This window comes from Erinaceus europaeus, chromosome 14 (genome assembly GCF_950295315.1).
Source record: "Erinaceus europaeus chromosome 14, mEriEur2.1, whole genome shotgun sequence".
Taxonomy (NCBI): domain Eukaryota; kingdom Metazoa; phylum Chordata; class Mammalia; order Eulipotyphla; family Erinaceidae; genus Erinaceus; species Erinaceus europaeus.
Window position 1 is genome coordinate 79,182,080 of NC_080175.1, and position 26,474 is coordinate 79,208,553.

At 44.7% G+C, this 26,474-nt stretch overlaps 1 protein-coding gene and 1 long non-coding RNA gene across 2 annotated transcripts in view; one reads left to right on the forward strand and one right to left on the reverse strand.

Moving 5' to 3' along the window:
• The window catches only part of LOC132532820 (uncharacterized), a 47,883-nt gene that overhangs the window by 4,948 nt on the left and 16,461 nt on the right, over positions 1–26,474 (reverse strand). The window contains exon 2 of the long non-coding RNA XR_009544761.1: positions 9,294–9,518. This is a non-coding gene — a long non-coding RNA (uncharacterized LOC132532820). The remainder of the gene's footprint in view (positions 1–9,293; positions 9,519–26,474) is intronic.
• Positions 3,106–26,325, forward strand: LOC103119508 (5-hydroxytryptamine receptor 3E-like). The gene is made up of 9 exons (XM_060172051.1): positions 3,106–3,126; positions 5,121–5,165; positions 9,316–9,425; positions 10,566–10,735; positions 23,538–23,662; positions 25,334–25,336; positions 25,393–25,597; positions 25,758–25,973; positions 26,093–26,325. The coding sequence occupies exons 1-9, from the start codon at positions 3,106–3,108 to the stop codon at positions 26,323–26,325; spliced, it is 1,128 nt and encodes a 375-aa protein (XP_060028034.1).

Genomic DNA, 26,474 nt, shown 5'->3' on the forward strand with positions numbered 1-26,474 from the left:
AGGGCCCACTTGTAACTAGAACTTTCCTATCCACCTACTGAGTCTGGGATTTGTGGGTTAGGTGAGGGATCAAAGGACAGCACATGTAACCATGCGCAAGGATCCAGGTTCAAGCCTCTGGGCCCCAACAGGCAAGGGGAGGAGGTTTCTCTCTTTCTCTTCCCCCTCTACCTCTTCCTCCCTCTTAATGTTTCTCTATCAAATAAGAAAGAGAGAGACAGAGAGAGAGAAGAGAAAAAAATGAAAAGAACGGTTGCCAGGTGTATTGAATCTGTAGTCCCCGAACTAAGTCTTAGCGAGAATCAGGGGAGGAGGGAGGGAGCGAAAGAGGCAGGGAGGAAGGAAAAGGCAATTTCTCTCTCAGGAAGTGAGCGTGGCATGGGGAAAGAATACTGCACTGGAGGCAGATCTAGATCTGAAGCTCGGCCCTCACTTTCCTAGCTGTTCCAACTTGAAAGACTGCTTGACTGCTGAGCTACTTTCCTCACCCATGAAATAGCGACTATCTTCAGGAGTCAGGAGGAAAGTGTCAGGCATTTGATAGATGCCAATAGATACCATACTCCTCTCAGGCTATATTTTAAGTGTCTGTATTGATGGATGGATGGGTGGATGGATGGATGGATAGATTAATTAATGAGAAAGAGAATGCATGAGAAACCAGAGTTTCACTCTGGCACATGTGATGCCGGGGGTCAAACCTGGGACCTCAAGCTTGAGGGTTCATTCAACACTTTATCCACCGTGCCACTACCAAAACTGCTCCCTTAGCTAGGAGGACAGAGGAGAGAAGTGAATCAGGAGGCTGGGTGGTGGTGCACCCATCTGAGCATGCGTGTTATATATAATGTGAAAGGACCTGGGCCCGAGTCCCCGGTCCCCAGCTGCAGAAAGAAAGCTTTGCAAGTGGTGAAGCAGTGCTGCAGATGTTTCTCTGTCTCTCTCGCTCTCTCTCCCCTTCCCTCTTGGTTTCTATCCAATAAAGATAATTTTAAAAAATTAAAACAGAGAGAAATAGAGAGAGAGAGAAGTGAGCCAGAAGGTATTTGAGGCCAGTACAGAGGAGAGGTACAGATTGTAGCTCTGATTTAGTTAGTAAAATAAATAAGTAAATAAATATAGGGGCCAAGAAGTGGGGCACCTGGTTGAGTACACATGCTACACTGCGCAAGAACCCGGGTTCAAGCCATTGGTCCTCACCGGCAATAGGGTGGCTTCACAAGTGGTGAAGCAGGGTTGCAGGTGTCTCTGTCTCTCTTCCTCTCTATCTTCTCCTACCCTCTCAATTTCTCTATCTGTATTCAATAAATACATAAAATATTTTTTAAAAAATTATAAAAGTTCCCACAATCATTCACAGACAGCAGCTGACAAATGAATACCCATTGCTCACAGGATGTTCAAGCACCGGGACAGCCGGCAGACGGCCTTGCATACGGGTTGCCGGCCCTCTCTCTCAGCCCCCACGGCTGCCCTGCACAGGGTCCTGCCAGTAGAGAATTGGAATCTGTTATCAGAAGAGGAGGTGTGGCAGCGCCTCAATTGCCTGCAACTTGAAAGCTGACAGAGAGCTGAGCAGCCAAGCAGAGAGAAGAAAGGTCAGGGCAGGGCAGGTGAATGTGGTGTGTTCTCTTGGAGGCCCCAGGGGTGTGAGCACACTGCCCCCCGGATCCCACTGTCCCAAGGCTCAGTCTTCATGGAGATTCGGGCACACTTTGCGTGGAGACAGGAGTGTCAGGAGGAGGGTGGAGCCCTGGCTCAGTTCAGCTGGCCACATCCGCTTCCATCATTTGCCTTCCAGCCCAGCTCATCCTCCTTGCCCTGGGGCGAAGTGCCTAGGACCTGAGCCCCTCATGGGAGAGGGGGGCGACCACCTTCCCCTGTGTTCCATCACTGGGAGTGTCATGGGGAGTGTCTAAGGGGCAGCATCCACCAGCCTGGTTCAGCCCAGAGGCAGCGTGCACATGGCACAAAGCACAAGGATTGCCCTAAGGATCCCGGTTCGAGCCCCCAGCTCCCCACCTGCAGGGTGGTCGCTTCACAAGCAGTGAAGCAGGTCTGCAGGTGTCTGTCTTTCTCTCCCCCTCTGTCTTCCCCTCCTCTCTCCATTTCTCTCTGTCCTATCCAACAACAACTACATATGGGACATAAAGACCTGTCTATCTGTCTGTCTATCTATCTATCTATCTATCTATCTCTTTCTCTGGCCATGAGGGTTATCACTAGGGGCTTGGTTCCTCCACAAATCCACCATTCCTAGTGGATGTTTTACCTTTGTATAGAAGACATGGCCAGAAAGCTATCAAGGGGCCGGGGGATTGGATACGGAATTCTGGTGGTGGGAATTGTGTGAAATTGTACCCCTCTTATCCTATGGTCTTGTCAATACTTCCATTTCATAAATTTAAAAAAATGCAAAGAAGAAGGAGAAGAAGAAAAAGAAGGAGGAGGAGGATAAGAAGACGATGACGACAGAGCACACCTGGTTAAGCACACATATTACCACACACAAGGACCCAGGTTCAAGCCCCTGGTCCCCACCTGCAGAGGGGAGGCTTCACAAGTGAAGCAGGTCTGCAAGGGTCTATCTTTCTCCCTCTCTCTCTCCTCATCCTCTCTCAATTTCTTTCTTTCCTACCGAATAAAATACAAAATTTTAAAAAAGAAAGAAAAAGGGGAAAAATGGCCAACAGAAATGGTATATCTGTAGTGCTGGCCCCACAATAACCCTGGTGGTAATGAAAAATAAAAGTGAGGACAGAGAGAGAGAGAGATGGAGAATGAGATGAGAGGAGAGACACCTGCAGCATTGCTCCACTGCTTGTGAAGCTTCTTCCCTGCAGGGGGGGCCTGGGAGCTTAAACCCTGTTCCTCACACATGGTGACATGTGCACTCTGCCATTTGCGTCACTGCCTAGGCCTGATGTTCTCTCTCACCTCCTGCATTCTGCATCCCCTCCAGGAAGGAGCAATCCTGTCAGCATCAATTGTTCAGGGTTCAGCCAGCATGGTTCCTACTCCACCTTAGACTCGGTGTTTGGTAGGAAGGCCTTCCGTCCGGTCACCAACTTCAGCGTCCCCACCCAAGTCAACCTGTCCTTCACCATGTCTGCCATCCTGGATGTGGTGAGTGCTGACCTCTCAGGCCTCCTTGGGGCCTTGGCCAGGACTCCCCCAAACCCTCGACCACATGGTAGCTTCATCCATCACAATTATATGGCACTTGTTCTAGGAGGTCTCAAAGGAGCACTGTCTAGTTCAGCAGCAGGAGATCTGACTGCTGTGGAGAGGGGATTTCTTTGCCTCTTACCAGGGATGCTCTGTCCCGGCTACATGGTGGTACCTGGGGTCTGTCCCCAGCTGCCTCGCTTGGAAAGAGCCCAAACAGCACTATTCTGGAGCTCCTGAAATGCCTTCTTAGTTCTAATAGTAAATATTGTTATTTATTTATTTTGCATAGAGACAGAGAAATTAAGAGGGTGGGGGAGATAGAGAAAGAGAGTAGGGTGGCGGGGTAGGAAGAGACTTGCAGCACTGCCTCACCACTCATGAAACCTCCCCCTGCAGGTGAGGACCAGGGGCTTGAACCTGGTTGTGCCACTGCCCAGCCCTTACAACTGGTCCTTTCTGCCACCACCAGGGCTCCCCTAAGATGCTTTCTCCACCTGCAGGGGAGAATCTTCACAAGCAGTGGAGCAGTGCTGTAGGCATCTTCTCTCTCTCTCTCCCTCTCTTTTATTTTTAGTTATTTATTATTGTATAGAGACAGAGAAAAATTGAGAGGGGAGGGGAAATAGAGAGGGAGAGAGACAGAGAGACACCTGCAGCTTTACATCACCACCCATGAAGTTTTTCCCCTGCAGATGGGGACCAGGGGCTTGAACCTGGGTCCTTGCACATTGTAGTGTGTGCGCTTAACCAGGTGTGCCACCTCCTGGCCCCAGCATCTTTCTTCTGTCTCACTCTCCTCTCTGTCTCTCACTTTGTCTCTCACTTTCTTTTTTTTAAATATTTTTTAAAAATATTTATTTATTCCCTTTTGTTGCCCTTGTTTTTATTGCTATAGTTATTATTGTTGTATTGATGTCATCGTTGTTGAATAGGACAGAGAGAAATGGAGAGAGGAGGGAAGACAGAGAGGGGGAGAGAAAGATAGACACCTGCAGACCTGCTTCACTGCTTGTGAAGCGACCACCCTGCAGGTGGGGAGCTGGGGGCTCGAACCAGGATCCTTAGGGCAATCCTTGTGCTTTGTGCCACGTGCACTTAACCCACTGTGCTACCACCTGACTCCCTTATTTTATTTTATTTTATTTTATTTTATTTTTTTACCAAAGCACTTAACAGCTCTGGCTTATGGTGGTGTGGCATGAGAATCTCTTTGCATAACCATTATGCTATCTACTCCCACCATGTCTCTCACTTTCTATACAAAGTGAAAAACACCCACCAGGAATGGTGAAAGTGTGCTGGCACTGAGCCCCCAGTGATAACCCTGATGGCATGCGCGCGAGAGAGAGATAGAGAGAGAGAGAGAGAGAGAGCAGGTGCCAACAGTGAATGCCCTTGGCCAAGCTCTAACACATCTTTCAGGATGTTGTCCTTAGCCTCTAATGTCGATCGTGATCACAGCAGCACTTGATATACCTTGGGGTAAGAAAAAATTGGGGAGAGACCAGGAGACAGCTCATCTAGAATGCTAAGTGCTTTGCCATGCCTGAGGCTTGGGTTCAAACTTGCACCACTTGGGAGGACCATAGCACTAGGCGAAGGTCCTATTTAGTGGTTTCTCTCCTCACCTCTCCTCTCCTCTCTTCTCCTCTCTTTCTCTCTCTCCACCAGAACATTGCTCAACTCTGGTTCATGGTGGATTGAACCCGGGATTTTGAAGCCTCAGACATGAAAATCTTTATGCATAATCATTATGCTGGTGATCCCCACCCTCCCTGTCCTTCCCTCCCAGTTTCACTCTAGCACTCTATGCATATGCATATGTACATATATAATAAGAGAATGAAAAAGATTGCCCTGGGAGCAGTAGAACTGTGTATGCACAAGGCCCTGGTGGGGGTGTGGCACTTCCCAGGCAGCCACGTGCTCAGAGGACGTTCTTTTGGCAGGATGAACAGCTTCAGCTCTTGTCATCATTCCTGTGGCTGGAAATGGTATGGTCCACTCTGTTCATTCTCTCCCCTCACTCCCAGTCAGAAGCGATTTTAAACAAAGTATAATCATTGGGGCAGTGTTCTCCCTCTTCCCACCCCACCCCTGCCACCTCCCTGTTTCTCTCCACTTCTATAAGAAAAAAAAAAGTGGCCAGGCTATGGTGCACCCGGTAGAGCACATATGTTATCATATGCTGGGACCTGGGTTTGAGTCCCCAGACCTCACCTGCAGTAGGGACCCTTCATGAGCAGTGAAGCAGGTCTGCAGGTCTCTCTCTCTCTCTCTCTCTCTCTCTTTCTCTCTTTCTCTCTCTCTCCCTCTCTATCTCCCCCCTCTTCTCTCAATTTCTCTCTGTCCTATCAAATAAAAAGAGTAAAAAAAAAAAAAGAAAAAATGCTTATGGAAGCAGTGGAGTCATCATGCAGGAACTGGCCCCACCCCAATATTAAATCTGGCAGGAAAAAAATATATATATATATATTTCCTCTATGTCCTCAACAGCATAGCTCTGAAACACATGACAAGGGAGTCCCTAAATCCAGTCATGGTGAGAGACTGCAGCATACTATTTCCAAAACTCTTCTAGAAAAGAATAAACATGAATGGAAGGTAGATAGCATAATGGTTATTTTCATGCCTGAGGTTCCAAAGTCTCAGGTTCAATCCCTCACACCACCATAAGCCAGAGCTGAACAGTGCTCTGGTAAATAAATAAATAAGAACAAACATCTAGTAGTTTTTAACAGTAAAGAAACTTGACTTAATAAACATATCAAACTGTACAATGAACATTTCTGACACAAGTGGAGTATTCTCCAAACTGGCCATGTTTTTGGCCAAAGAAAATCTCAACAAAATCAGGAGAACAGATATTATCTAGACAACAATCTCTTACTATAAGGAAATAGAAACTAAATAAAGGTAGTGTCCCCCTTACCCCCAGAAACCTTATTTCCTGGGAATTTACAATTAAATTTCCAAATAATCTGGGCTACAGGGGAAACAAAACAATTTTTTAATTTTATTTTTAAAATTTATTTATTGGGGGATTAATGTTTTATAGGCGACAGGAAATACAATAGTTTGTACATGCATAAATTTCTCTGTTGGAAATAAAACAATTTTTGTTTTTTCACTCCAGGGTTATCACTGGGGCTTGGTGCCTGCACATGAACCCGCTGCTTTTGGAGGCCTTATTTTCCCTTTTTTTCCCTTTTTGTTGCCCTTATTGTTGCTTTTTCTATTGTTGTTGTGGTTGTTGTTGTTATTGATGTCTTTGTTGTTGGATAGGACAGAGAGAAATGGAGAGAGGAGGGGAAGACAGAGGGGGGAGAGAAAGACAGACACCTGCAGACCTGCTTCATCACCCATGAAGTGACCTCTCTGCAGGTGAGGAGCCGGGGGATCAAACAGGATCCTTAGGTCCTTGGGCTTCGCGTCACGTGCTCTTAACCCGCTGTGCTACTGGCCAACCCCCTGAAACAAAACAATTGAATGGAAGTTACAAACTAGGACTGGGGAGACATCTCAGTGTGTCCACATGCCTGAGGTTCACCTCCTGGAACTGCCAATGTCAGAGCTAAACAGTGCTCTGATCTGTTTGTCTGTCTGTCGGTCTCTCTCCCTCCCTCCCTTCTTTCTCTCTGTCGATAAATTAGAGGTTGAAACAGCTCACTTGGTAGAATACACACTTCACCATGATTTATGTCCCAGGTTCAAGCCCCTGGCCACTACACAGGAGCAGTTTCATGGAGGAAGCTTCATGAGCAGAGCAGCAATGCTGTGGTGTCTCTCCTTCCCTCTCTCTCTCTCTTTCTCTCTCTCTCTCTCTCTCTCTCTCTCTCTCTCTATATATATATATATATATATATATATATATATATATATATATATATATATGTGAAAAGGGGCTCAGAGCAGTGAAATCATGCATGTCTGAGGGCCCACCAAAAAAAAAAAAGCAGCCTAGCCCAGGAGGTGGTGGTTACTCTCAAGCTTGGGGTCCAGAGTTTGCTACTTGGTGTCACATGTTGCCAAAGTGATGCTCTGATTCTCTCACTCTCCTGTTAATAAGTGATTTTTTTTTGCAACCAAGATTATTGCTGGGGCTTAATGCCAGGAATACAAATCTAATGCTCTGGTAGTTATTTTTCCCTTTTTTTCCTTCTATTTTTATTGGATAGGATAGAGAGAAATTGAGGGTAGGGAGAAAGAAAGAGACACCCGCAGACCTGCTTCACCATTCATGAAGCATCCTCCCTACAGGTGGGGATCAGGAGTTGAACAAGGTTTTGTTTTGTTGTTTTTTTTTTAAGTGAGAAAATAAAAATAAAAGAATTGGGTTTCCAGCATGAACAGCCTGGTCAAGCAGAAGGAAAGGAGAGGGAGGTTTGTGATTATCAGCTAGCCTTGTCCTTGAGGCATGGCTCCCGTTCCAGCTGGTCACATTACCCAAGGCTGAGAAATACACTCAGTTGAAAGCCACCGGGCATAACCCAAGACCAGCACACCCAAGGCTAAGAAACACTCTGCACATGATAAATATTATTTATTTGATAGAACGGAGAAAAGTTGATAGGGAAAGAGATAGTGAAATACCAGCAGGGATGGGGTAGATAACATAATGGTATGCAAACCATTATGCAAACTCTCATGCCTGAAGCTTTGAAGTCCCAGGTTCAATCCCCCACACCACTGAAACCAGAGCTGAGCAGTGCTCTGGTAAAAAAAAAAAAAAAAAGAGAGAGAGAGAGAGAGATACACCTGCAGCACAGTTCCAACACTCATAAAGTCTTCCTCCTGCAGGTGGGGGTCAGGGGCTTGAAGGTAGGTCCTTGTGCATAGTAGCTCATGCATGCATTCAACGGACACTACCACCTAGCCCCTGGAACTTCCTTTTTTTTTTTAATGTTCTATTTAGATGAAGGAGGAAGAAAAGAATGAGGAATAGGAGGAAGTCAGAATATGCCTCTGGCATAGGCCATAATGGGGATCAAACTTGGGACCTCAAACTTGAGAGTCCAATCTCTATCCATTGTGCCACCTCCTGGGCCATAGGCCACCAAGGAAGTCCCAGGCAAATCACGATGATTTTGCTTCCTACTGACTGAATGGTTCTGCGTCTGGACACGCTCCACAGGGCTGTGCCTGTGTGCCGAAGACTGAGCAATGCTGGCCCCAGTATGCCTTTCCTTCAGGTGCACAGACAGCCCTCTCTTCTGGCTGTGTGTCCACAGGCCACAGGGGCTGATCCTGAAAGCTGTCTGCAATCAGATGTGGCCAGACCTTGAAGAGACTTCCCAGAAAGGGCTATGGGCCTTGGAAGCCAGACCCTGATGAGGTCATCACAGAGATGAGAGGACAGCTTTGGGCACGCCAAAAACAGGAAGAGCACCATGTCTCCTGGCTCTAAAGAACCCAGAGGCTGAGGCCCAGGAGGTGGTATACTGGCTAGAGCACCAGACTTGAAGGCTTGAGGTCCTGAGTTCTGTCTCTGGCCTTGCATGCACCAGAGTGATGCTCTGGTCACCTTTCTTTCTCTCTCTCTCTTTCTTTCTTTTTCTTTGCTAGAGTACTGCTCAGCTCTGACTTACGGTGGTAATGGGGACTAAATCTGAGATCCTTGGCATGAAAGCCTTTTTGCATAACTATTATGCTGTCTTGCCAGCCCAGGGCTCAAGTTTTATGAAGAGAGAGACATAATTCTACCTGTAATCCTGATTTCTTGAGGGGAAAAAAAAAAAAGGCCCAAAGAAATTGATCAAAGCCTGGTGGTGAATACACCAATATTTACTAGAAGATTGTTTTATGGACTTTTGTCATGTGATGGAAATATTCTACAACTACTTTTTTTTTTTTAACCACCAGGGTCATCACTGGGGCTCAGTGCCTACACAACTAATTCACTGATTCACTGCTCCTGGAAGCCCCTAGTATGCCTTTTCTTTCCCTTTCTTTTTTGACAGAGACAGGGAAATAAAGAGGGAGGAGAGAGAGAGACAGAGAGACCAGTAGCACTGCTCCACTGCTTATAAAGCCTCCCTCCTAAAGGTGGGGAACCTGGGACTTGAACCTGGGGCCTTGTACATGTTAATTTCTGTGCTCTATTGGGAATGTTGGGTTCTCACCTCTCTTCCACCTGGATTCTAGGTGTGGGACAACCCTTTCATCAGATGGGATCCAGAGGACTGCGAGGGCATCACGAAGATCAGTGTGGCGACCAAGAACCTCTGGCTCCCAGACATTTTCATTGTTGAGTAGTGAGTGTTAGGGAGGGGGCGCAGTCCCATCTTCTGGTGTCAGTAGAGTGTGCAGTCTACCACTGGGGGCATTTTGTAAGTGGTCTTAGATGGCTAAGCAACAATAGAGAGAAAAGAAGGGAAATGCAGATAGATAGCATAATGGTTATGCAAACAGACTCTCATGCCTGAGGCTCCAAAGTCCCAGGTTCAATCCCCTGCACCACCATAAGCCAGAGCTGGTCAGAGCTCTGGTAAAAAAAAAAAAAAAAAGGGAAATGCAGGGACCAGGAGAGAACTCATCTGGTAGGGCTTGTGTTGTACTATGCATGAAGTCCTGGGTTCAAATCCCAGCATCTCATGGGGACACCCTGATACCAGGGGAAGCTCCATGGATGGCAGAGTGGTGCTGCAGTGTCTTTCCCTCTGTTCTTCTGTCTTCTTTACTATCTTCTATCTGAAATTAAAAGAACAGAGAAATTGGACCAGGAATGGTGGAATTGTACATGTCAAGGACCCAAAGCCAGGAAGGAAGAGATGAGTGGTAGATAGCATAATGGTTATGCAAAGAGACTATCATGCCTGAGGCTCCAAAGTCCCAGGTTCAATGCCCTACACTACCATAAGCCAGAGCTAGCTGATCAGTGCTTTGGGGGAAAAAAAAAAAACTTTCATGCCTGAGGTTCTGAGGTACCAGGTTCAGACCCCAGCACTACTATAAGCTATGTTGAAAAGTTCTCTGGTGTGTGTGTGTGTGTGTGTGTGTGTGTGTGTGTGTGTGTCCCTCCCTCCCACTCAAAATAAGTAAATAAATAAATAAAATTTTAATTATATTTATTATTTATTGGATAGAGCCAGCCAGAAATTGAGAGGAGGAGGGGAGATAGAGAGGGAGAGAGACAGAGACACCTGCAAACCTGCTTCACTATTCGGAAAGCTTTCCCCCTGCAGGTGGAGATCGGGGGGTCGAACCTGGGTCCTTGTGCACTGTAATATGTGCACTCAACCAGGTGTGCCACCACCTGGCCCCAGATAAAATATTTTTAAAAGAGAGAAAGAGAGAGGAGAGAGATTGAATGAGAGGAGGGGAGGGGAGGGAAGAGGGAAGGAGGGCGGGCGGGGAAAATACTTAGCCCCTGCCCCCACTCACCTGTCTCCCAGCATGGATTTAGATAAGACCCCTAAAGGCCTGATGGCATATATAAGTAATGAAGGTCGAGTCAGGTACAAGAAACCCATGAAGGTGACCAGCATCTGCAGCCTGGACATCTTCTACTTCCCCTTCGACCAGCAGAACTGCACCCTCACCTTCAGCTCCTTCCTCTACACGGGTGAGTTTGGGGGGGGGAGGGTCTCAAGAAAGGGGGTGAGTGAGAGCCAGCACCAGATGGAAAATACAAAGAGACTGTGAGTGAGTGTGACCAGGCGCGAAGAGTAGCGCAAACATCAAGATCCTGAGGATGAGTGGCCCAGGAGGTGTCACAGTGCTCCTGAGTTCAGTCCCCAGCATCGCACATTCTCTGAGGTTGGGGAGATAGCATAAGGTCATGCAAAAAGCCTCTCATCCCTGAGGCTCCAAAGATCCCAGGTTCAACCCCCAGCACTATCATAAGCCAGAGCTGAGTAGCATCCTGGTTAAAAAACAAAAATTATCTTTAATAAAAATAAAAATAGCATGACACTCTAGTTCTCTCTCACCATTGCTCTCATTAATAAGTGCCCCAACCAGCGGGGCGGTGAACAGGAGCTAGGAACCTAAGGACCTGGAATGACAGGGACAAGAGACACGAAAGAACGACAGCAAGACAGGTTTCTGATCAAGCTGCAAAATTTTATTGTGTTCACAGGCCTTTTAAGGCTTTGGGGAAGGGGGAGCATAGGGGAAAGGGGGAGGCAGAGATCGTGGTGGAGGGTCCCTTGCAACTATTTCTGTTAAACTATAACTATATGGAATGTCACTATAACTATATGGTATGTCACTTAGTTTCTGGCAAACATCCTTCCTACGGGAATTAGAAACTTATCTCGAGGGCTTCTGTTGTTTCAAGGCTTAGCTTCTATCAAGCAGAGAAATGGCTTCTGGCATCTCCTCCTTTCATTATAATTTAACTAAGGCAGGCTATTGAGGCTGAGGGGCAGAGACCTTAACAGCAGGTTTGGTGGGCATAACCAGAGGGGGTGAAGTATTGACCTGATTCCTCCCGTGGGGTGAATGTAAAAACAATTTTCCCGCATCTTAAGGCCCTAGGTGTCTTTTTGGGGAGGGGAGGGAGAGCCATGGTTTCCAGGGTGCAGACAACTTCAAAGCAGAAGTTTTTTGTTGCTGACACCAACCTCCATGCAAATCAGGTTTGCTTCACGGGGGACTCAGAGGTGGACTATAAGGTCCTCCCCCTGCAGTGCTTTGCCTTGCACCCCTTACTGGTGTCCTTGCCCTGCCAAAGTTGGATGTCTCAATGCATAATTCTGAGTTTTATGCTATCCAAAAAGGAGGTCTGTCACCCTCAGGTTCAGCCAGGCCTCTGTCAGCCAAATCAAGTCTGTGATAATGTATTTGCAAAGGTTTTCATGCCAAGGAGTCAATCTGCCGTTTTATAAAATCAGTAATCTTATTAAAAATAAAGGGTCCTGAGGTAATCATTAACAAAAGACTAATAAGGGTCCCATAAGGGGCTCTGTAGTGACTCAAGACTATTTGTGGTGGAGTCTCTAACCTGTTGTAATTTGTCAGAAAATTCATGGGAGGAATAAATATATAGAGTGTCCTAGCGTGCCACCAGCAAGTCTAAGGGAAGCAGTCAGTGGATGTTATGTCCAGGGGAAGAAACACAGCATGTCTGGTCCTCTGGTGGTGAAATTTTTCTTCTTCATAGAGGGTCAGCTGTGGAACAAGCAAAACTGGGAGGCAAGGACCAGGTAGAGAAGAATTGACATGAAAATATAGGATGGTGTTGTACCAAAACACAGAGGAGGTACATACATATTAGAAATCAAGGTGAGGTTCCTTGAACATCGAGGAATATTTTGAGAAAAGTGAGCAGTCAATAAACATGCAAAGATGAAGTCAGCAGTGGTAGGTCAGCAGAAAGAGAAGACTTGGATAGGCTGGTGAGGTTAGCTGGAGTATATGCTGCCATGGCGTCCTTTGTGGTAAGGACTTGCCAACAGGGACTCTGTGGATTTTGTAAGAGCAATAATGTCATCCACCATAATAAAAGGAAAACAAACATGGACATCCAGTGTTGAAAAAGAGAAAAAGAATATGTCTCTGTGACTGGAAAAGTGGGTGGCTTTGTCAATGAAATACAATAAATGGACAATTTGAATTTTTGTAAATATAAAAAAGGCTTAGTATAGTTACTTCATTGACACTTTAGCCAACTGAATACTGGGGGGTGCATTCCCCTTTTTTTTTTTTTATTAATTGAGCTTAAGGGTTTTAGTTTTTCTTGTTTGAGCTGTAGCCCACATAAATTTGGAAAAAATATCAACTGAGAAAAAAAAATGTTTTTGTTTACTAAACATGGGCAGGTGAATTACATCAATCTGTCAGAGAGCATTGGCTTTTATCAATGGAGATTAATCTTAAAAGTCTGAATAGCAAGATCTTAATTAAACAATGCAGGAGCCAGTAAAGTGCTCTCACTATGGCAGGTCAAGCATTAAAATTTTAAGAGGCTTGTAAAAAAATGAGAAAAATTTTAGGGTATGAGTGACTTTAGGAGTCATCACACACCCATAAATAAAAAATGAAAAATGTTTAGTTTTAAATCTTACCATATGAGCAGTCAGTTCTTCATGTGCAGATGTACCTATAATTTTTTACTTAGGGAGAGAACTTGTACCAACTTAATTGATGATCTAATGGTTAGAATTGGCTTGAGTTCTTTCATATGATTTTAGAAGGCTCTTTATTAGAATATACCAATATGTTATAGAAAGTCAATACCTAATGTGTTGACATGATAAAATGTTTACCATTTTTTAGCATTATTTTAAACTCATTAGACAGTTTAAGCACACTATTATAACTTTAGTTTACTAAGATCTTTACTCATCACAAGGCTATGATGAGTAAGCATAGATATAAAACTCTTAATAGATTTTGCTCTTTAGAACTCTAATATGGCAACTTAAAAGGCTAAAATAAAACCTCATAGTTTAAATGTTCAAAATAATAATTTTGTTAAATCAGGATTTGCCAAAACAAATCTTCTATCAGACCAAAAACACCATTTGCCAAGAATAAATCTCTGACAGCGTCTTAAAACAAACCAGATAATTTTTTTAATTTATTTTTTATTTAAGAAAGGATTAATTAACAAAACCATAGGGTAGGAGGGGTACAACTCCACACAATTCCCACCGCCCAATCTCCATATCCCACCCCCTCCCCTGATAGCTTTCCTATTCTCTATCCCTCTGGGAGCATGGACCCAGGGTCATTGAGGGTTGCAGAAGGTGGAAGGTCTGGCTTCTGTAATTGCTTCCCCGCTGAACATGGGCGTTGACTGGTCGGTCCATACTCCCAGTCTGCCTCTCTCTTTCCCTAGTAGGGTGGGGCTCTGGGGAAGCTGAGCTCCAGGACACATTGGTGGGGTCTTCAATCCAGGGAAGTCTGGCCGGGATCCTGATGGCATCTGGAACCTGGTGACTGAAAAGAGAGTTAACATACAAAGCCAAACAAATTGTTGAGCAATCCTGGACCCAAAACTTGGAAAAGTGGAGAGGAAGTATTAGGGAGGTACTAACTGCAAACTCTAGTGTACTTCTGCTTTCTTACTTTGGTGCCATACTCCAAACTCAGTCAATTTCTGCTTTGCGTTTCTACTTCTTTTTTTTTTTTTTACATGCATAACATTCCCCAGATTCCCATTTAACAATACAACCCCCACTATTTCATTCATCATTTTTCATGGACCTGTATTCTCCCCACCCACCCACCCACCCCAGAGTCTTTTACTTTGGTGTAATACTCCAATTCCATTTCAGGTTCAACTTGTGTTTTCTTTTCTAATCTTGTTTTTCAACTTCGGCCTGAGAGTGAGATCATCCCGTATTCATCCTTCTGTTTCTGACTTATTTCACTCAACATGATATTTTCAAGGTCCATCCAAGATCGGCTGAAAACGGTGAAGTCACCATTTTTTACAGCTGAGTAGTATTCCATTGTGTATATATACCACAACTTGCTCAGCCACTCATCTGTTGTTCGACACCTGGGTTGCTTCCAGGTTTTGGCTATTACAAATTGTGCTGCCAAGAACATGTGTGTACACAGATCTTTTTGGATGGATGTGTTGGGTTCCTTAGGATATATCCCCAGGAGGGGAATTGCAGGGTCATAGGGTAGGTCCATTTCTAGCCTTCTGAGAGTTCTCCAGACTGTTCTCCACAGAGGTTGGACCAATTGACATTCCCACCAGCAGTGTAGGAGGGTTCCTTTGACCCCACACCCTCTCCAGCATTTGCTGCTGTTACCTTTTCTGATGTATGACATTCTCACGGGAGTGAAGTAGTATCTCATTGTTGTCTTGATTTGTATTTCTCTGACAATCAGAGACTTGGAGCATTTTTTTCATGTGTTTCTCGGCCTTTTGGATCTTTTCTGTGGTGAATAGTCTGTCCATGTCCTCCCCCCGTTTTTGGATGGGGTTATTTGTTGTCTTGTTGTTGAGTTTGGCAAGTTCTTTATATATACTGGTTATTAAACTCTTGTCTGATGTATGGCATGTAAAGATCTTCTCCCATTCTGTGAGGGGTCTCTTGATTTGAGTAGTGGTTTCTTTTGCTGTGAAGAAGCTTTTTAATTTGATGTAGCCCCATAGGTTTATACTTGCCTTAGTCTTCCTTGTAATTGAATTCGTTTCATTGAAAATGTCTTTAAAATTTATGCGGAAAAAAGTTCTGCCAATATTTTCCTCTAAGTATCTGATAGTTTCTGGTCTAACATCCAAGTCCTTGATCCACTTGGAATTTACTTTTGTATTTGGTGAAATACAGTGATTCAGTTTCATTCTTCTACATGTTTCAACCCATTGTTTCCAACACCATTTGTTGACGAGACTCTGCTTTCCCCATGTAATAATCTGAGCCCCTTTGTCAAAGATTAGATGTCCATACGTGTGGGGCCTCATTTCTGGGCTCTCAATTCTATTCCACTGGTCAGTGTGTCTGTTCATGTTCCAGTACCAAGCAGTTTTGATGACAATGGCCCTATAATACAGTTTGAGATCTGGCAGTGTCATGCCTCCGGTTCTGTTCTTTTTTCTCAAGATTGTTTTGGCAATTCTAGGTCTTTTCTGGTTCCAGATAAACATTTGTAGCATTTTTTCTATTCTCCTAAAAAATGTGCTTGGGATCTTGATGGGGATAGCATTAAATTTGTAGATGGCTCTGGGTAATATATTCATTTTGATGATGTTAATTCTTCCAACCCATGAACATGGAATATCTTTCCACTTCTTTGTGTCTTTTTCAATTTCTTTGAGTAGTGACTCATAATTTTCAGTATACAAGTCTTTCACTTCTTTGGTTAGGTTTACTCCTAGATATTTTATAGTTTTTGTTGCTATATAAAAAGGAACTGATTTCTGGATTTCAATTTCTTCTAACTTAGTGTTTGCATAGAGGAATGCCACTGACTTTTGAATGTTAATTTTATAGCCTGACACCTTACTGTATTGCCTGATGATTTCCAAAAGCTTCTTGCTGGATTCCTTAGGTTTTTCCATGTATACTATCATGTCATCTGCAAATAAGGAGAGTTTGACTTCTTCTCTTACAATCTGTATGCCTTTAATTCCTTGCTCCTGCCTGATTGCTATGGCAAGAACTTCCAACACTATGTTGAATAGTAATGGTGATAGTGGGCAGCCCTGTCTAGTACCTGATCTGAGGGGAAATGCTTCCAGTTTTTCACCATTGAGTATGATGTTGGCTATAGGTTTGCTATATATAGACTCCACTATCTTCAGGAATTTTCCATCTATTCCTATTTTTTGTAGTGTTTTGATCATAAAGGGATGTTGTATTTTGTCAAAGGCTTTCTCTGCATCTATTGATATGACCATGTGGTTTTTGGTCTTGCTTTTGTTGATGTGGTGGATCACATTGATTGATTTACGTATATTAAACCAACCTTGAATGCCTGGGATAAACCCCACTTGGTCATGATGAACAATTTTTTTGATATACTGCTGTATCCGGTTGGCTAGAATTTTGTTCAATATTTTCGCATCTATGTTCATCAGAGATATTGGTCTGTAGTTTTCTTTTTTGGTTGTGTCCCTGTCTGCTTTTGGTATCAGGGTGATGTTGGCTTCATAGAAGCTGGCAGGGAGTATTCCAGTGTCTTCAATCTTCTGGAAGACTTTTAAAAGTAGAGGTATTAGTTCTTCTTTGAAAGTTTTGTAGAATTCATTTGTAAAACCATCTGGTCCAGGACTTTTATTTTTGGGAAGATTTTTGATAACTGTTTCAATTTCATTAGCTGTGATGGGCCTGTTCATGTTATCCACTTCCTCTTTACTTAGTTTTGGAAGTTGGTAGGTATCTAGGAAATCATTCATTTCTTCCAGGTTCTCTAGCTTGGTGGCATATAGTTGTTCATAGAAGCCTCGCATTATATGTTGAATTTCTGCAGTGTCTGTTGTGATTTCTCCTCTTTCATTTACTATCCGATTTATTTGGGTCTTCTCCCTTTTTTGTTTTGTGAGTCTGGCTAAAGGTTTGTCGATTTTATTTACTCTTTCGAAGAACCAACATTTACTTTCATTGATCTTTTGTATGGTTTTCCTATTCTCAATGTTATTTATTTCTGCCCTAACTTTAGTAATTTCTGTCCTTCTGGTTGCTTTAGGATTCCTTTGTTGTTCTTCTTCTAGGTCTTTAAGATGTGCAATCAGGCTGTTTATTTGTGCCTTTTCTTGTTTCCTAATGTGTGCTTGTATAGCTATGAACTTCCCTCTTAGGACTGCTTTAGCTGTGTCCCAAATATTTTGATAGCTTGTGTCTTCATTTTCATTGAACTCTCGAAACATTTTGATTTCTTCCTTGATTTCCTCTTTGACCCAGAAGTTGTTAAGAAGTGTACTGTTGAGCTTCCACATTTTGGGACTGTTACTAATCTTTTGTTGATTGTTAAGTGTTAGTTTAATTCCACTGTGGTCTGAGAAGATGCTTGGGATGATTTCAGTGCTCTTGAATAGGCTGATGCTGTCTTTGTGGCCTAACATATGGTCTATCCTTGAGAATGATCCATGTGGATTTGAGTAAAATGTGTATTCCAGTTTCTTGGGATGAATGACTCTGAAAATGTCCAATAGTTCTAGTTTATCTATCTCTTCATTTAGCTCCCTTATGTCTTCACTGATTTTCTTCCTGGATGATCTGTCAAGTTGAGATAGTGGGGTGTTGAAGTCCCCTACTATGATTGTGTTACTGTTAATATATTGCTGTAGCTCTTTCAGTAGAAGTTTGATGTATTTAGATGGTTTCTCATTGGGTGCATAGATATTAATAATTGTTAAGTCCTCTTGATTGACTGATCCTCTGAGCATTAAGTAGTGTCCCTTCCTATCTTTTTTCATCTTATCTATTTTAAAGTTTATCATGTCAGATATGAGAATAGCTGTTCCTGCCCTTTTTTGTGGGCCATTGGCTTGAATGATAGTTTTCCATCCTTTCACTTTAAGTCTGTGTTTGTCTTGTTGCATTAGGTGAGTTTCCTGTAGACAACATATTGTTGGGTTGTGTTTTCTGATCCATCTTCCTACTCTGTGTCTTTTAATAGGTGAATTCAGGCCATTGACATTTATTGATATCAAAGATTGAAGATATTTTAACGCCATTCTTGTAGAGTTTTAGAGTGTTTTGATATATGTCCTATTTGTGGTGGTCTGACTATTTATAGGAGACCTTTCAGAACTTCTTTCAGGGCAGGCTTGGTGATGGTTGCTTCCTTCAACTGTTGCTTGTCTGAGAAGGTTTTGATGCTTCCATCTAGTCTGAATGACAGTCTAGCAGGATATAGTATTCTTGGCTGAAAGCCTTTCTCATTGAGCACTCGATAGATATCTTGCCATTCTCTTCTGGCCTGTAGTGTTTGTATGGAGAAGTCTGCTGCTAATCTTATGGGTTTTCCTTTGTAGGTGACTCTTTGTTTTTCTCTTGCAGCCTTGAGGATCCTTTCTTTATCCTTATTCCTTTCCAATCTAAGTGTGACATGTCTTGGTATCTTTAGGTCTGGGTTAATTCTGTTTGGGACCCTCTGGGCTTCTTGAATCTTTATGTCTTTGGTGTTGTCTAGACTAGAGAAATTTTCAGCTATTATGGCCTGGAGAATGCTTTCTTCCTCCCCTTCTGTTTCTTCCTCTGGTAAGCCAATAATGCGTATATTGTTTCTTTTGAAGTCATCCCATAGGACTCTGTTGTTGTTTTCAGCATCTCTTAATCTCTTTTTGAAAAAAAAAATCTCTTTTTGAGATCTCTTACTTCTTTTTTTGTTGTCTCTAATTCATCCTCAATCTTGCTAATTCTGTCTTTAGCCTCATTGATTCTATTCTCTCTGCCCTCTACTGCTTTCTGGAGTTCATCTATTTTGTTGCCCTGCTCTGATACTGTTTTAGCTTGTTCAGCTAGTTGCCTTCTTAGCTCAGCAATTTCAGCTTTCAGCTCTCTAATAACCATGAGATTATTAGAATTTTCTTCCATATTCTCATTTGTTGTTCCTGCAGTTCTGATTACAATTTTTTCAAATTCTTTACTCACTCCTGTTATTATTTCCTTGGCTAATGTTTGGATGTTGAACTCGTTGTTTTATGCTTCACCCTCTGGAGGCCTTTTAGCTGGACTCTTGTCCTGGTTCGAGTCTCCAATATTTTTTCTTGTTGTTTTAACCATTTTATATAAGTTAACAGTTTTTTCAATCCCTGAGTTGGAGTTCAGTGGTGTAAAAGCCTTTTTTTTTTCCCCTGTAGGCTATGGGAGCCTGAGGGCTTTTAAACTATCAATAGGCTTCTTAGCTTAATCACTGACTCCTGACCAGGAGATAAAGCAGGGTGTGGCAGAGATAATCCAGTGGTTATGCAAAGAGACTTTCACGGCCCCTCAGCTATGCCACCGAGGTATAGGTCTTCTCCTGAGTTTCCCAGTTAGATCTCTGTACCCTGGTGTCCCTCCCTGTTGCTGCTCCAGATTCTGAGGGTAGTAGCAATGGAGACTCAGAGTTGCACTTGGTGAGTCTCTGGGGAGTCCTTTCCTCCCTTCAGCTGTCTCCTTGTTGGTGGAGCAGACTGGAGGTGGTGTCTCCACTGACAAACTGTTGAACTGTTAGCAGTCACTTAATCTCTCCTTAGGCCCCTCTCTCCTCTCTGTCACCAGCCACGCGTGTTTGTACTCACGGGTGATTTACTGGGTTTCTGTGGTCATTCTAGTCCTGTCTTGTTTCGGTCTGGGTGGTCTCCTTTGGTATTCCTAGTTGATCTGGGAGAGGAGAGGAGAGGAGAGGAGAGGAGAGGAGAGGAGAGGAGAGGAGAGGAGAGGAGAGGAGAGGAGAGAAAGCGATCTGCTGCTCGTAGCTCCACCTCCGGAATTCCAGATAATTTTTAAAAGCAGAAAGATATAAAGAGGAAAACCAGAGCAAAAGCCTCTGGCAGGTAAATAATTAACATAACCATTGTGTTATCTTTTACTAACCCAAGCCAGTCTTAAACAATTTTAAGTAAAATGTTAAACTTTGTTTGTTAGGATCTTTGTTTATCACAAAGCTATCCCACCCTTAGGGCAGCTATGAACAAGGGTGGGTACACAACTTAATTGATCTTTCACTTTGGTTTGGATAGGTAACTTAAAAGCTAAAATAAACCTTATAGCTGAAATGTTTAAAATAAAATTTTACTGTTAACATTTCTTTTAGATGACCATTTTACACTAAATAATTTTGCTGAGTCACATCTGTTGAATAAAAATTCTTTATCAGGCCAGGAATATCATGTTTAACCCTTTTTTTTTTCTTGGCAAGGCCACTGCTCTACACTGACTGGGTTATTAGAAAGCCAGTTCAAGCATGGAATTAACAAATTAACAAACAGTGGCAGTTGGTATTGGGGTGCTGGTAATATTTAGAATTTTTACAAGAGTGAGAGAGACTGCAGAGGCGTTTTACCATGCCTAGAGATCTCAGAAAATCTTTTAACTAATGAATTGATGCTGATATTAGCTATCAGAAGGACGAAACTGTCCTATATTTTACTTTGGTAAAGGTGTGCCAACTCTATGAGTCAGGATCTTTAAAACCACATTTAGCTTAACTAAATCTTATATAAAACTTAAAACAAACTTTAGTTACTTAGGGGTTAACACACATTAATGAAAACAAGGTTAGCAGACAGACTTAAAACAGACATTTTTGGTGAAAAGAAAAATTTCCCTTTGAAAAACCGCTTTGGTTTTTGGATTCCTAACTCACAGACTCTCTACCCGCCCCCCCAGGAGGGGCGTTAGTGGCTAGGGAATGATTGACTGGAGTCTTTGCCAATCTGTGGAGCAGTAGCTCTGTGCCGTGATTGGCTGCACGGACAGAACAGGTGGGCTTAGTTTACCACCACGCACTGAGAAGCCCAGAGAAAAATCTTTGAAAGTTCTTTTTCTAGGCTAAGGTACATTTTACAGTTTTAAAGAAACAAATCATTAAATTTCTATCAAAAGTGTGTACTGTTTCTCTGATTAATAGCTTTTACGTTAAAGAGAACGTCTTGTTTGATTGATTTCATTCTTTCTTTAAATAGCTTGATAGCCAGATAAGATCTCACTCAGAACTGGTTTAATGCTTTCTGAGAGTAGAGGGAAAAAAGCTGGATCTTTTTGGCTGGATAATTTTAAGATAATGCCAAATCAAGAGCCCACAGTTCTTTAACTAATTGTAAATGTTCTCATTTTTCTTCTATTAATTATCTTAGGGAAGCTGTTTTTCGTGCTAGTTGTGGGAGGTCTTAAGGTTGTCAAAGAGGGGTAAATCTTAACCGGAGGGCACTTAGCAGACGGCCTCAGGGGTGGGTCTCCTGAATCAGGCATGGGAATAGAGACAGAACTCACAAACAGAAAGTGGCCGGGAGTGTCCCTGTAAGACTTTTTCTCCCTCTCTCATGACTCACTGTACACCAGGACAATGCTTATAGACTTTGAGTATATCATTTACTAAATTCCAATAAGAAAAGCCTGGACTGGAATCTTTTCTGGACCAAGGTCTCATAAAAATCTCTTAAACAGTTTCCTACTCTAGCCTATCTTTTTTCATCAATAGTCCCCTCTAAGGGAAAACATGGACAAACATCACTCACAAAATTAAAAAAAAAACTTTTTGAGATCTTTTTTCTTAACCCTTACTCCTCGTGTCTTGAGGGACTCCTTGAGTCCTTTAATGAACAAGTCTTGTTTGCTAAATTCATGTCCCATGGTATTGCTTACCTCAGCTGCTGTGACACTCCTCCAGATGCGACTCACGATCAGGTAGTTCCATGGCGATCTATGCGAGTCTTTGCGTTACCCCCTCAGCCACGGTGACTCGGTGAATTCGGGTAGGCTTACCCCCTCGATCAGCGGAGTTCCTTGGTCCAGAAGGCTTCTTCGCCCCACGTTTGGGCGCCAGAATGCCCTGACCAGCGGGGCAGTGAACAGGGTTTAGGAACCTAAGGACCTGGAATGACAGGGACAAGAGACATGAAAGAACGACAGCAAGACAGGTTTCTGATCAAGCTGCAAAATTTTATTGTGTTCACAGGCCTTTTAAGGCTTTGGGGAAGGGGGAGCATAGGGGAAAGGGGGAGGCAGAGATCGTGGTGGAGGGTCCCTTGCAACTATTTCTGTTAAACTATAACTATATGGTATGTCACTATAACTATATGGTATGTCACTTAGTTTCTGGCAAACATCCTTCCTACGGGAATTAGAAACTTATCTTGAGGGCTTCTGCTGTTTCAAGGCTTAGCTTCTATCAAGCAGAGAAATGGCTTCTGGCAAATAAGTAAATATCTTAAGGGGCCAGGTCGTGACACACTCACTTGAGTGCACATGTTGCCATGCACAAGAATCTGGGTTCAAGCCCCCAGCCCCCATTGTGTGAAGCAGTGCTCTAGGTCTCTCTCTCTGCTCCTTTCTCTCCCAATTTTTCTCTATTAATAAATCTCTCTCTCTCTCTGTTCCCCCTTCCCTCTCAAGTTATCTCTATCAATCAATCAGTCAATCAATGTCTGCATCAACAAGGTAAATAAAGAAAATAAAGTTAAAAAGAAGAAAAAGACTCCATGGATGTCCAGTGAAGCAGCTCACTTGAATAGTGAGTGCACTGCTTTGCCATGGTGCGTCCCCAGGTTCAAGCCTGGCCCCCACCACACTGAAGGGAGCTTTGGTGTCCTGGAGACTCTCTCTATATATATTAAAACACTAAAAATTGGGAGTCAGGTGGTAGTGCAGTGGGTTAAATGCAGGTGGTGCAAAGCACTAGGACCAGCATAAGGATCCCGAATCAACCCCCGGCTCCCCACCTGCAGGGGAGTCACTTCACAAGCAGTGAAGCAGGTCTGCAGGTGTCTATCTTTCTCTCCCCCTCTCTGTCTTCCCCTCCTCTCTCCATTTCTCTCTGTCCTATCCAACAACAATGACAATAACTACAACAATAAAGCAACAAGGGCAACAAAAAGGAATAAATAAATATTAAAAACAAAAACACTAAAAATAGGGGCCGGGTGGTGGCGCACCTAGTTGAGCACACATGTCACAATGCACAAGGACCCAGGCTCAAGCCCCCAGGGGGAAAGCTTTGCGAGTGGTGAAGCAGTGTGGCTGGTGTCTCTCTGTCTCTCTCCCTCTCAATCACCCCCTTTCCTCTTGATTTCTGGTTGTTTCTATCCAATAAGTAAAATAAAGATAATTTTAAAAAACACTAAAAATAAAGACTCTATGCTTAAATATCTCCCTGAAAGACAGGCCCCAAGGCTCTCCAGTTCGTTGCCACCCCCAGCTCCTCGCCAAGTTCCCTGGTAAGGGAGGGGAAGGAGCCCTGGAGGTAGTGAGCGGTGGCGTGCCCCCCACCCCAGAACTGGCATCCTGCCACACTGTGGGTCCTCCTTCCAGTGGATCACATGCTGCTGGGCCTGGCGAAGGACGTGTGGGAAATGGAGAACACATCCCAGGACATCGTGCAGATGCACAGCGAGTGGGCGTTGCTGGGCATCCGCAAGGCCAGCCCCAAGATGGTGGTGGGCAGGAGCATCTACGACCAGATCATGTTCCATGTGAGTCGGTCGGGGTGCTTGCTGCACTGCCATGGCCCTTTCCTGCTTCTTCCCCTCCAGTCTCTCCTGTGGGAGCCCAGGACCCTCTCTCCTGCATGCGCACCGCTCTCCATGCACCTACACCACAACACTCTGTCCTGAGGTCTGTCCACAGGCCTCACTTAGGACAGCTCCATGGCTGCAGCCAGGTTGACCAGAGGGCCTGTCCACACAGCAGATGGCCTGCCCTCATCTCAGGCGCTGTCATTCGCGTGCTGCCTTTCAGTCACCTGCAGGTGACTTCATGTCCCATGTGCATCATGTGTATCATTTAAAATATATCTCTAATATATATGTGTATATGTGTGTGTATATATATATATATATATATATATATATATATATATATATATATGTATGTTATGAAGTAATAAAAGGCACACCCAGTTCCATGCACACATTATCATGCATGCTTTTTTTTTTTTTTTTGGTCTGAAAGTCCTCATATCACTTTTTTTTAAATTTAATTATTTATTTAAGAAAGGAGACATTAACAAAGCCGTAGGATAGGAGGGGTACAATTCCACACAATTCCCACCAGCCAATCTCCATATCCCATCCTCTCCCCTGATAGCTTTCCCATTATCTATCCTTCTGGGAGCATGGAACCAGGGTCGTTGTGGGTTGCAGAAGGTGGAAGGTCTGGCTTCTGTAATTGCTTCCCCACTGAACATGGGCGTTGACTGGTTGATCCACACTCCCAGTCTGCCTCTCATGCATGCTTTAAAGACCCAGTTCAAGTCCTGAGTTCCCAGCTGCAGGGTAGGAGCTTCACAAGTGGGGAAAACATTGCTGCAGGTCTCTCTCTCTCTCTCTCTCTCTCTCTATCTCCATTCTCTCTTAATTTCACTCTGTCCTGGGAGTCGGGTGGTAGCGCAGCAGGTTAAGCGCATGTGGCGCAAAGCTCAAGGACCGGCATAAGGATCCCGGTTCGAGCCCCCGGCTCTTCACCTGCAGGGGAGTCGCTTCACAGGCGGTGAAGCAGGTCTGCAGGTGTCTGTCTTTCTCTCCCCCTCTCTGTCTTCCATTCCCCTCTCCATTTCTCTCTGTCCTATCCAAAAACAACATCAATAATAACTACAACAATAAAACAACAAGGGCAACAAAAGGAAATAAAAAAAAATAATAAATTTCACTCTGTCCTGTCAAATAAAATATTTTTATTAAATTAATTAATTGTGGATAGGGAGAGAGACTTAGAGGGAGAGAGAGAGAGAGGCCTGCAGCACTGCTTTACTGCTCATGAAGTACCTCCCTTGCAGGTGGGGAGCAGAGACTTGAACCCAGGTCCTTGTACATGGTAATGCACATGCTCAACCTGATGTGCCACCACCCACCCAGCTCCCTAAAAGAAAATTTTTGATGGAGGAAATAGCACTGTGAGGCACACATGTAAAGGAAGAACCCCCCACTCCACTGCGGGAGCCCCCCGACACCGAGAGGGGATAGAGAGGAGAGGCTTAAAGCTGCCAGCCCGGGGGCTCTTGAGCAGGACTCCCACTGGCCTTGAGTGAGGGCTGGTTGAGCTTATGAAGAGCTACGACCCACACCACCCAGCCCTGAGGTGCTTTGAGATGAGACAGAAACCTGCCACAGAGGGTCCTGCCTCTCCCAGAGCCCCATCTCCACCTGCTGCCACCCCCGCCCACCTGCAGGTGGCCATCAGGCGCAGGCCCAGCCTCTACGTCCTCAACCTCCTGGTGCCCAGCGGCTTCCTGGTGGCCATCGACGCCCTCAGCTTCTACCTGCCGGCTGAAAACGAGAACCGCGCCCCGTTCAAGATCACCCTGCTGCTGGGCTACAACGTCTTCCTGCTCATGATGAACGACCTGCTGCCCGCCAGCGGCACCCCCCTCATCAGTACGGGACCTCGGCCTCTGGCGGTGGGGTTGGAAAGGGTGGAATGAACAAGCTCAGAGCATGGAAGGTGGCTCTGTGCCCTCTGGGGGGAGGGGTACTGGAAGACCAGAGGGAAATCCTAGTGGACCTCTGCCTCTCAGCAGCTTACCCACCCCCCCAGGTGTGTACTTCGCCCTGTGTCTGGCCCTGATGGTGGCCAGTCTGCTGGAGACCATCTTCATCACCTACCTGCTGCACGTGGCCACCACCCAGCCCCCACCCGTGCCCCCCTGGCTCCACACCCTGCTGCTCTGTGCCCCCCGTCCAGCCAACTGCTGCCCCACATTGCCCTACAAGCCGGCCCAGGGCCCCCACCTGCCCCCCGCCCAGCAGCCTGGTAAGGAAGTGGGCACTGCCTACACTCTCCCTCTGTGCCTGGCCCAAGTCCCCCAGGTCCCGTCCTGCCCTCCCTGCCCCCTTCCTAACTGTGTGGCTGAACCTCTGTCCTCTCCACAGGCCTGAAGGAGCCGGCAAAGCCGGTGGGGAGAGGAGCACCCAGTCCCCAGGAGACAGAGCTCAGGGGAAGCCCGGGCTCGGCAGGGACCCCTCAGGAAGACGGGGCACAGAAGCAGCACTTGGTGGAGCTGTGGGTACAGTTCAGTCACCTGATGGATACCCTGCTCTTCCGCCTCTACCTGCTCTTCCTGGCCACCTCCCTGCTCACCGTCATTGTCCTCTGGAGCACCTAGGTGTGGGATCTGAAGAGCCCCTCCTGGAGCTTCTCTGAGCGCCAGGAACCAGCTGGGCCTTTGCCCTCTGTTGAGTACCGACCGCCATGCCTGCCAAAATGGCCAAGTTCCATGCTGCCCTCCCTGCACCTCAGTCTGGAATCACTAGT